General features: G+C 45.2%; 1 protein-coding gene across 1 annotated transcript; it reads left to right on the top strand.

Moving 5' to 3' along the window:
- Positions 1-5,209: 5,209 nt before the first annotated feature.
- Positions 5,210-8,269, top strand: LOC113479235 (cell surface glycoprotein CD200 receptor 1-B-like). Its single transcript, XM_026846992.1, has 4 exons — positions 5,210-5,394; positions 6,605-6,919; positions 7,693-7,944; positions 8,145-8,269. The coding sequence occupies exons 1-4, from the start codon at positions 5,256-5,258 to the stop codon at positions 8,267-8,269; spliced, it is 831 nt and encodes a 276-aa protein (XP_026702793.1). The 5' UTR covers positions 5,210-5,255.
- The last annotated feature ends 3,432 nt before the right edge of the window (positions 8,270-11,701 follow it).

The raw sequence follows: 11,701 nt of genomic DNA, 5'->3' as shown, positions 1-11,701 counted from the left end.
AAGGCGGCGGCGGGGCCCGGCGGGGCCCTCCTGCCCGCGCTTCGCCCTGCGGTGGTACAAGGAAATCATCACCTGCTTTGCCACTTAGAGCAACTCATCATGACTTCTGAATAGTGATTAATAATCCTGCTTGCCCTCACTGTGCTGTGCAAGCTTACCGAGGGCTACTGCTACCGTGTTCATCAAAACAAAGCAGTTTTCTGTGGAAATTTACCAAGAATTACTGTGTTTGGCCAAAATAAGAAACGTGTCCTTGGAAAGCAGATGGGTTCTAGCTAGTTTAGTCTTTGTAGTTAATAGATAACCAGATATGGACAGTGGAAACTAATATGATAGTGTTTTTAGATAAGATAGAGGTGGTAAACCAGAGGGAACCACTCTTGGTTTTCAATAAACTGGCTAGATTGAACAACAATAAAGATCTAGATTAGATCTAAGGAAGAAATTTTTCCCTGTGAGGGTGGTGAGGCCCTGGCATAGGCTGCCCGGAGAAGCTGTGGCTGCCCCCTCCCTAGAAGGGTTCAAGGCCAGGTTGGATGGGGCTTTGGGCAACCTGGGCTAGTGGAAGGTGTCCCTGCCTGGGGCAGGGAGTTGGAACTAGATGGTCTTTAAGGTCCCTTCCAACCCAAACCATTCTGTGATTCTATGAGTGTACTTTCTATTCCATATATTATTGCCAAACATTAGGCACTCAGACTAAAATTGCCTGTGGCTTATGTCTCAGGCAGCAAATGTCTCGTTTCAGTTGTGGGTTATGTATTTCAGATGTTAGGGAACGACTACAAAAATAATTTAGTCCACATTAAAAACTCTGACAATCATTCCTATGGAGTTTGAAGGAGGGATCTATAAGCATTGACACTGACCTTAGTACCAAAGAATGGTCAAGAGTGCGGAGCTGGAAGGAAGGAGTGACACCAGTTGTCTGGTCTGGTCTGATCTTGCCTATCCCAGTGTTGTGCGACAGGTCAAACCATCATTCATTTCAGATACCTCTCAGAGAAGTGTAGCTGTGAGACAAGCTGGAGATGGAGTTCTGGGAGAACAGTGAGGGCTCCTTGTCCATTTGGGGCAGTTGGTTTGGGTCCTGTGAGCCAAACCAACTGGGCTTTTGAACTTCATTTCCCAGAAGAGGAACTGAGACCAAATACTGTCACCAGGAAGCATGCCAGAAAGGAAGGGACATGCGCACCAACCTTTCTGCTTTTTTGTAACATTAAAAGCACTGTGTCCAAATCTATGCTTTCCCCTAAAATGCAGCCCATGTTCTTTGCACTTGGAGGGTGGTTTAGGAACTAGAGTTACTAGGATAGACAGTTTTAAAGGATAAATTACTTACATAAAATACTAAGAAGCTCTGCATTTTCTATTTGGGGTAGGGCGGAGATGTCTCTTACCTCAAGAAGCCACAAATCTCTCAAGGGCTGGACATTCTGAGACAAAAAAAAAATTAAAAAGTAAGAAAAAACAATTAAAATACGCATTAGTGGGAAGGTTTTCTAAAAGTCTCAAGTAAAGTAATGGAAGAGAGAGGCATTATTGCTCATGTGGCAGCCAACGCTGCCAGTCCTAGCTGAAGAGTAGCTCCCACTGGCTTCTCTTTCTTCAAAAAGAGAACTGAAATTCTCTCTTTGATATTCATCTCAAGTTTGATTAATCTCTTCCGTTTGTACCTGGTCTGACCTCTGCTACAGTGTTTGTTTTTACACTTCAGCCTTTGAGGAGAGGCAAAGAGCAGAAGACTGAACTACTCCATCCATTTGCTCAGAGCTGGTCATTAGCACAGGAAACTGCTGTGAATATGGAGATGAGGAGGAAATTCCATGTCTTAAGGTTCTAAATCAGTTAGAAACCCCTTGAATCTGTCCTGAAAAATTAGAAATATTGCAAATAATACTGACTAGTGAGGACACTGACAAATGGAAAATCTCCCCATGATCAGTGCAGGTGGGATGGAGAACCATCTAAGCATTACATCAAGAAATGATTTGAGAAAACCTTTTGTTTCCTTAATGCTAGTTGCTATGGCCATGACCAGGACCATGGTAGCAGCAAGTAAATCTTGAAATAAAGGAATTGGGAAAGAAGGAAGACAGTGCCCTGCATTTCCTCCCCAGTCTTGCTGTGCCTCACCATCCCACAGTGATTTTATGGCAGAGACATTCAGAATATCAGACAAAGCTACGTTTGGACACTTCTGCGCTCCACATTGTTAACAAGGTTTATCAGCAGAGGGACTGCCTTCATACAATCTTCATACAGCCATATCTGTGCTAGAACAGTGCAGTGGCTTGAAAAAAAAAGACTCAAACAATGTAATTGCTGCTACAAATTTCCAAGCAAAGTACCAGCTTATGCAAGAACCGAGTGTCGCGTGGCTGAGATCCCACAACATACCTTTGTTTTGTTTATAATAGTAATCTAGAAATGTAATGTTACTACCTCACCAATAGTGTTGGAAGTTTCTGTGGGCCTAGGATCCAAAGGCTATCATGTGACACAATTCAGGGGCTCTGATGGCTCACGTAGCCCACAGGCCTGAGCTTTACGTTGTAAGAGCTGGTGGGGCTCGTTCTGTCCCTTGCAGATCTACAAGTTTGCTCAGATTACAGTGTTCTCTAATGATCCACCCCAAAAGCATTTCTGATGCAGGCAAAGTGTTTATTTGAGAATTTATAAATCCAGTAATAGCTTCAGCAAATGCCTTCCTCTTCACTCCCAAAAGGAAATGCCCTAGTTCAGGAATTACAAATGCTCCACTTAAAAGTTAATCCAAACTTAACCCATCAATACTAGAAAGCAACAATGAACATCCCTGAAAAGTAAAATGTTCTGTCTTGAACACTATACAGTTAATCGTTCAAAAAAACCCCCCACCTTTTCAAGGTGAGTGTTGTTGCTTGCTTTGACAAGGAGATGGGGAGGAAAGCACAGCTAGAGCCTGGGCCCTGGCAAAAGCCGTCACAGAGGGACTGCACAGCACGAAGCCAACATTTGCCAAACTCTGCTCTCCTAGGGACTGAACCACTCGTAACAGGTGAGCAGCCACGTAGCAGTGTGCTCTGAAGCACCCCGGGGGGAGCTAAAACCAGCATTTGGTACATCAGGAACTGGGAGGGAGGAGGAGGAGGCCAAGTCCCTCTGCTAGAGGTAAGATGTACAGCTTCAAGTAAAACTGGGTCTTAAAACACAGAAGTCTTCTGAGCTGAGGAAGAAACAATCTAACTGCAAAGGACACTTAAAACCAGTTCTAGGGCTGTACTGGAGGTAGATGGAGGACCACCAGGTCCAGCAGCTGAGTTGCTTGGGTCAGCTGCCTGGGGCACAAAGGTGCCGCAGTATTACCGTGCTGTCTGGCTCCAGCTCTAGCCTCAGACTGAGAGATTTTGATGAAAAAAAGCCCATCAACCTTCCCCTCACCAAATCGACCGTGTCCAACCTTTCCACCCTTCACAGCTGTGCAGTAAGTTGCTGTGCTGTGGCCAGGCCATGATCCAAAGACTCAAACCCCAAAAGGCTAATTAAAGAAAAATGAACATGGTTTTCCTGCCGTCACCTTCAATATCAGAGAACAAGCAGAAATTTTAGCAAAGTATACCCCAAACCCCAAAATATTAGGCCTCACCCCGAAGATAACTGGACTAGGTTGCATCACATGCTGTAGGGAATCCTCCCTTTCCATTTCTCAGGTGTTTTCCTGTCTTAGTTTCTAAAATGACCCTAGATTCTTCCAGGTGCCTGGGTGCATTGCTCCCAATGAAACCCCAAGTGATTAGGACCTTGAAAGCTTCTGATTTTCATGATTTGGACCATTATTTCTTGCTGCCTCTGCCATTTAGCGCTGGGCTGTGTCACCCACGGATTCTGTGGCTGAAGCTATGGTATGTCTTGTGCTGTGGGGATCCAAATGTGGTCTTTGCAGCTTGGACCTGTCTCCAAACATGAGAAATGGTTGTTGTGCTTAACCACCAAACCACACGGCGCTGAAGCAGAAGCTGTACTGAGCAAGGTGCAGGGAGCTGTCTGATTTTTGGAGAGTTTAACTGCAGCAACAACAGCCAGCAGAGATGAAGGTTTCATTATATTGCTGCTGTTGGCTTTTCTGAATGTAAGAGCTGTGAACACAGGTCACCTAACTTTCTTTTTGACCTTACCCAGCTTTTCCTCTGAGTCACTAATGGGCACTGTGCCTCCTTAGTTAAGCAGCACCCACTGTTTGTCAGGGGGAAGAGACAGGGCTGCCTGCCTGCCAGTGATTCCCTCCATTTGTGGGTGACATGCATCTGTTTGACCACAGAACTGGAGCCCTTCCAGGCACATTTTGTCACATCTATAGCAATACATAAATCTGCTGTGACAGTAGTTGTGGGGGGAGAGTTCTGTTCTTAGAACAGAGAAATAGTCACCAACTCATTTCAGCCTGGTGCCATCAGAGTTTGGGGAGGATAACATTTTTCTGGTAAAGTTAAATTCAGTGCATTGATCTCCAGGGAGGTTAATCTTCTAGCTAGGGAAGCTGGCTTTGCTGGTAGAAGAAGCAGTCTTAATCACGTGGGAAGACCGACAGTAGCAGCTTGGGAAAAGGTCTTTAAGGGCCTTGTAAAACTTAAGGGACTCTTCTGGCTCTAAAGAAAATCCCACAGCTCACCCTTGAATGTTCACTTGTGTATGTATGGGGCGAATATACTACCAGAACTTTCTGAAAACCAAATGAAACAGTGGAGTAAAAGAAGCAACCTTGGCCTAACTGTCTGTAGATGTACTTTTATCAGAAAACAGAGCTGTAATATAAATGCACAGTGTAGCTACCTACATTCCCTCCCTTTTAGTGCCTTTTCGAGAAAAGGTCTTAGGCTGTTGGGTATGTGGAAAATGATAGAGTGGGAGGAAGAAGAATTTGTTTTAAGAGATTTTTTTGGAATATGTTGAGCATCCTCTAAGTGGTAAACTAAGAATATCCTCCCCGCAATTCCCAGTGATAAAAATCTCACTGCAAGAGAGCCAGACATGAAAAATCACACTGCTTAGACTCGGTGCAAGTTCTGCTATTAGAGTTTGTCTTCCCACGGTAACACCATACAGAAGGCCAATGGTTGGAAAGAAAATACCAATACCATTTCCTCTTTGTTCACCAATTCTCAGCATGAGAAACTTTGTGCTAGGAAGAGACACAACCACCTCTTTGTAGCTGCACTGTGGGGCTCTCAGGAGCAGGGGAAGAGCAGTGACTGCCTGCTGAGGATCACTGGCAGGGGATGATGGGGAGCTCACATCAAGCTGGATGGTGCAAGAAACCCACATCACCCACAAATGCAAGAGCTACTTTGGAAGTTGTCAGGAAGACCATGAACACCATTGTTCTGCTCATCATCGCTGCCATCACAGGCGCTACAGGTACTTGTGATGGTATTTTGGTGCCAACTCTCTGTTAAGGGCAGAGGGAAAGAATGTGCGAGAGTGATATTAACTTAGATCTTCTTTGGGATAGAAAAAAATCTAGGGGAAGGGATATTTACAAAGTGCTGAAGGGATATTTTGATGGAAAACCAATAAGCTGCAAATTAAAACGTTTCTAGCTGCAATCAGATCTTTTCAGTTGTCAAGCAAATAGAAGTGGCATTGTTTTTTACAATGATGTGATGAAAACTGAAAATTATTTTCTTGGAGTATATTTTTCATGATAATTAACAGAGTTATTAAAAACATGTTTGATGGGAGGTTTTCTGATCAGTCTGAGCACCCAATCAAGCTTTACTCTTAGGTATCAGTGACTTGTCCTGAAAAATGAAGTATACTGGGATTTTACAACACTAGATTCAGACAGAAGTTGTAATAAGACTCAATGGGAAGATTCTTTCCCCTTTCCAAACTCAGTTAAATACTTAGAAAAGCAAATGCTAGAAATGTGGGATCTGAAAATGCAGCTATAACCCCTTCTCCTCCCTCCCCTACATGAATTCTTTATTTTTCTTGTTTGTTTTTGTTAGAACAGGTGAGACAGGTCACAAGGCAGTGATCTTGAGTCTCTCAGAGATCTCTGCATCTGACAGCAAAGAGGAATGTATTTTCTTTCCAGTTAAATGTCATATTCCTCTACTATTTCATCTGTCACCAGTACAACTGGGGAAATTGGTTCATATAAGCTTTGGAGTGGCAGGGCATACCTGTGCTTGACCTGATTAGGAGGGCTGCTTATATCCAGCACAAAAGGGGGGGTGAATGTCTTCAAACATTCATTTTTTCTGCTGTACTGGGCAGCAATGCTCAGGGAAAAGGAACCTGAGAGATCTCCCCATACAGATGGACTCTGCAGCTCATTCAGACCCTGCATCCCAGCCATGTTACTTATACACTGTCCTAGGGAGAGGACCTGACAGAGGGAGGGAGTGTAAACAGGGGCCACTGTATGCAAACACAGCCATGAACTTAGAGATCTGTTCCTGCCTAAGAGGAGATGAAGCTCTTGGGCTGACACAGACATGGCCTCACACTGGTGTGTAAAGTGTAGACATGTCTTTGTGAAGCACAGACCGGAACTCCAAGGCTGTGAGTGACATCCCTGGGCACCTTCTCACACGTACTTCTCTTTGTTTCTCTCCTTCAGGGAACAACAGAGTGACAGAGACAGCAACAGTAGGTAGCAGCCCTGTGCTCACCTGCTCTCCCAAAACAAATGCAACTATGGTAACATGGAAAATAATGCCCAAGGTTGGAGGGCACTGCGCCTTGGGGTACAGGGCTGATCAGAACAAGATATACAGAACAAACTGCAGTGACAGAATCAACTGGAAATTCAGACCAGATCGAGATCCCACCCTTGAGATACGGCAGGTGGAAATAGCTCATGAGGGAGATTACACCTGCGAACTAGTAAAAACAGAAGGGAATTTCCACAAGACGTACCACCTGACTGTGCTGGGTAAGGGACTTCTTCCTCATTTTACAGTTCTCCAGAGGACAATGTCTGGGCTTGGACATACAAAGCTCCTCACCCCATGCACCAGGGGAAGCATGCAGTAAGAAAGAAGAGCTTTCTGCCTGGGATAAACCATCATGCCTTTCATTGATAGGAGCTCTGGTTCTCCTTTCTCTTTATTTCCCAAAACTCTTCTCCCTTCTGCTGCCCCCCTTCCCACTATCGAGTTAGAAATGAGAGGTGTCAAGCAATATCCAATATACTAACAGAGGATTCTGTGTATGCTTCTGGTTACTCTGTAGACTCAATCATCAATACACTAATTTAAGAGAACTAAAGCCTGGGAGAGTAACACTTCCAAGTGCTGAGGTGTTCTGTCAAACACAGGATGTTCTTATCCAGACAGTAAGAACGGCCCCATTTCCTCTTATGCTGGCGTTCAAGTACATTTTAAACCACATGTATGATGGCTGCTTAGGACAAAAGTGTGATTCAGCCCTGTATTTGGGATAATTCCCTACTGCAGTGTCCAGGGAATCCTCCTCTAACAGTACATGGCTATGGTAACTCACCTGAAAGGGGGACAGTTGTCCAAAAGGAGAAAAGAGGCCCAATCTTTGTGTCCTGTGGCTCTGGCCCGTGTCGCTGTAACGGGACGGCACCTCCAACCTTCTTCTCCTCTTTTCACTGTGTTGGTTGTGGGTAGAGAACAAGAGGATCCTGCCCCAGCTGAGGCAAACTAACTCCACGCATGTCCCCTTCCTGATGCTTTGCAGCCCCCCCGAGGCTGACCCTGTACTGTGATGACCACGGGGTCCCTGTGTGCCAGGCAGCGGCAGGGAAGCCGCCTGCTCAGATCTCGTGGGTCCTGGAGAGCACCTCCACCCCCAGGGAAGAAGCCCACGACAACGGGACAGTGACTGTTCTCAGCAAGTTCACAGCACACAGCGCCAACAGGACTAATACGACCTGCATTGTGTCCCACCCAGCTGGGAACCAGAGCAAGTCCATAGCCTGTCGTCCCCCGGGTAAGCTTCCCTCTGTGTGTTTGGAGTTCAAAACCCCATTTAGCCCTCTGTTCATGCACTAAGACAAGTATCAGTGGCACTGGGATGATGGCAGCAGGAACTGTGCAGCTGAGCTGAAGTTTTCAGTGAGAAATTTATTGGTAGGAGGAAAGATAAACAAAAGCGCCTTCAGAACTGTAAAGTCCTTTGTGTAATTCTAGGAAAGGAGATGGATGTAGTGGTTTTCCTTTCTACCAGTAGAGCTCAATGGAAAGGCAGGATTCTTCAGAGATTCATGACACAAAAAGATGCCAAGGGTATGATCACCCAGATCTATGTATTGTAATCCAGTGGTACCATCATTTCTTGCTAATTGCTGGGTTGCACATAGGTTGTGACAGGAAGACTGAAAGCCACTTTATGGCTTCCAAAGACTGGCTGGTAAGTGAAGGTTTTAGGTGCTGAAGTTGAAGAAGTTGCTGGGAAGCTGCATGCAACCATATGTACTCAGCTGGAAGAGAATCAGAGCTGAAATTTGCTGGAATGCACATGCAAGGCCTGCAGCTGGTCTATGGGAAGTGGTGAGGAGGAGGATTTGGTTAGTGCCCACACAGCAAAAGACAAGGCTCCTCCATCAAGAGTATGGGGGGACGTTTTTTATTCCCAATTCTGTGCCCAGCACTGTATTGCAGCTGTGTTGGGTCATCTTCCAAATAAAGCACGAAGAGAGGGTTGTCTAGAAGATGCCATCCTGACAGAGGCACAGGGCAAACAAACAGCCTGTGAGATGTACCTAAAAGAGCAACTCTTTCTCCTTAGAGAATATTAGATTCCGTCTTCGCTGTGTCATCATCAGCCTTGCTACTCTGGTTCTCTTCTTTCTGCTTGCTGTACTTCATCTCTACACCTTCTGTGGTAGCAGGTATGTATGGGACGTGATACACACCCGCCCCTTTGGCCCGTCCTGGGGGAGTTTCGAAGGGCTACTGGTACTAATTCATGTCAGGCATGGTCACCTCAGTATGTCCCAAACTCATGGAGGTTTGTCCAAGGTCTGTAACACTACAGCTGGGGCAGAGTTTTAGGGACATTCTTCTTGCTGCCATACTTCTATCAGAAGCAAAAATACAAAATGAGTGGTTAGTTTTTTCCACCTGAGTGAGGGATCTGAGCAAAGATTGCCAGGCTATGAAGATTAAAGATGCAGCAAAGTATCTTTCTGAGCTTGGAGCCAGACTTTTGGTCCATTTTGTCCTATTCAGAGGAAGCCAGGGCCGATGTAGAAATGCGGGATGTATTATTGCATGAGAGCAGAACAGATCAGCTGTGGTAACTGCTGAGGAGTTCTGGCAGCAGTCTGGCAGCTGGGGCGATTACTCCATCTGAGCTAGCCTCTCTGTCACAGGTGCAATTGATGCCCAGAATTACGGTACAAACACCACAGAAGCAGAACTAACTACTGAGTTCAAGTCACTCAAGGTCCTGCTTTGCCGTGGCTCTTGGTAGTAGCTCTGTTTAGTGCTGGCTGGAGCATGGCCAGCTCTGATCGTGCTCACATGAGATTACAGACACAAAGCCTTATGTTCTTTTGTTTCTCTATGAAATAAAGGGGCTAAATTCTGTTCTTACATTCCTAGAGCCCAAAGTTGCATTCCCAAACCAGGCTCGTCCTCACACATAGTATTGGTGTCTTGTTTCCTAGGACAATGAGAAACCAGCACCAGCCAAGACACGTTCCATCTGCAGAGCTCTCTAGGCCTGTTTCTGACTCAGCACCTGAGCAGAGATAAAAGAAACTCACGGTGTGCCTCGGTCAGCACTGCAGCATGCAGCAGGGACTCACCAGTACCAAAGCGTTCAGGAGAAAGAAGAAAACATCTGGAGTGCAGCCAGTGTAACTGTGCAGAAACATGGCATGCAGGGCAGATCCTACCTGACCCTTGTCATCTCTGTCTTCCATCATCTCTCTGGTGCAGCTACAGATGCTGTTATCACCCGTGAAAGTATCAGTCGTTCTTTGTAAAACCAAAATTAACATATATACAAGAGGAGATTAATTCATGCTGTGTAAAATGAGGTCACTCCATTTCAAATACACTGTATCCTTGTATTTAAGTAGTATTTAATGTCATAGAGGATTGTGCTGGGTTTGTGTGGTGGGGTTTTGGTAGCAGGGGAGGGGGTACAGTGGTGGCCCTTGTGAGAAGCTTCTCGCTGCTCCCCCAGCTCCAAGTCAGACCCACCTCTGGCCAGGGCTGACCCAATTAGTGATGGTGGCTGCGCCTCTGAGATAACATGTTTAAGAAGGGGAACCTGAGAGGGGATGTCACGTCCCACTCAGACAACGGAAACAAGTGACTCAGATTTGTAAACCCCCAACGGAGTGGAAAACAGTGAGATAAGTCTCCAAGTCCAGACATTTATTAACTTCTCACAATGTACTAATTGTGCACACGATAATTGGCTGAGTATATAATGAGTTGTGGCAAGCAGTACAGTATGCCTTGCATTACCTAATGGTAGTGAGGAAAAAGGGGAAAAGGAAAGGAGGGGGATGGAGAGAATAGAGGAATAGAGATCATGGGTCTGCATTCCTGCGTCGGTCCCACCAGCAAGGGTTCTAGTGATTCACAGAAAAAAGACTCTACAACTCTGAATAGAGTTATACAGCAGGGATGTTTTACTCCGGCCGGGGTGCAAGGGGATTTCTCCACAAAGCTTGCACACCCATCACACATTTTAACAAATACTTATAGAGCGTGTATATACATATTCATTGGATTACATAACACAAACATACATATGCATGAGTAAGGCTGGGTTAGCCTTAGAGGCTGGTGTCAGCAGTTGATGTTTTCTTTGCACCTGCCCATTGCCTCCTGGTGGGCAACTTTAGGGGGGTCTTTGGGAGGAAGGATCGTAGTGTTTCTCACCTTGTACTTTTCCCTGGAGCATGCACAGATTCTCTTGGCCAGTTTTCTTGAATAACAAGTGTTTTTCAGCGGGTTTGTTCATTTTATCTTATCTAAGAGAAGCAACGGAACTTCTACCATCCATACATGGCTATCTTTACTCATTACCAAGACCAAATTAGTTAGAGCACACCTGTTCCCCAAGGACAAAACCATAATATTTTGCTGAACACTACAGTTCTTGGTAGATTTTCACAGTGAACTGCTTTATTTTGATGAACACGGTAGCCCTTGGTAAAATTCCACAGAACAGTCTGGGCAAGCAGGATTCTTAGCAATATTCAAAAATACTATAAGTAATACTTTAACTTGCTCTAAGTAAGTAAATAAGTTGCTAAGCAGTTTTCTATAAGTAAGTACTTAAATAAGTCTCAAAACAAGTAATCATTTCTCTGTATCACCAGGAGGCATCAGTTGTCTTTGCTTTGTTTCACTCTCTGGCCACCACCTCTCCTTGCCCCCCCTCAATTTATACCCACTTTCCTTGGGTCTGTCCTTTAGGTTGAGACCCACATACCTATGTATCCTACGGATGGGGAGGGGTAAGGTGTTTCATGGGATGATGTAATTAGCATGATATTTTTAATCTTTGTTAGCATATTCAGGAATGTTTAATGTACATTTTGTGGATAATGAAGCAAAAGTCATTCACTGGCCAGATGACCCTTGAAATATGACCAGGTACCTCAGAGCAGAACCCTCCTGTCTCCACAGGGCTCCCCCCTCCAGCTGCATCCTGTGGTATTGGGGCAGCCTGATCAGCTTCAACTTCCCCACCATCCACCCCAGGACTAGAGTTTCGTTAT

Source organism: Athene cunicularia (assembly GCF_003259725.1).
Source record: "Athene cunicularia isolate RWA chromosome 1 unlocalized genomic scaffold, athCun1 chr1_part1, whole genome shotgun sequence".
Classification (NCBI taxonomy): domain Eukaryota; kingdom Metazoa; phylum Chordata; class Aves; order Strigiformes; family Strigidae; genus Athene; species Athene cunicularia.
The sequence above is the reverse complement of the archived record's forward strand: the minus strand, read 5'-3'. Positions and strand labels throughout refer to the sequence as shown.

Coding starts and splice junctions, on each gene's coding strand:
- LOC113479235 (XM_026846992.1), top strand. CDS start 5,256: ATGATGGGGAGCTCACATCAAGCTGGATGGTGCAAGAAACCCACATCA. Junction 5,395..6,604: donor TGCCATCACAGGCGCTACAG/GTACTTGTGATG, acceptor TCTCTCCTTCAG/GGAACAACAGAGTGACAGAG. Junction 6,920..7,692: donor GTACCACCTGACTGTGCTGG/GTAAGGGACTTC, acceptor GATGCTTTGCAG/CCCCCCCGAGGCTGACCCTG.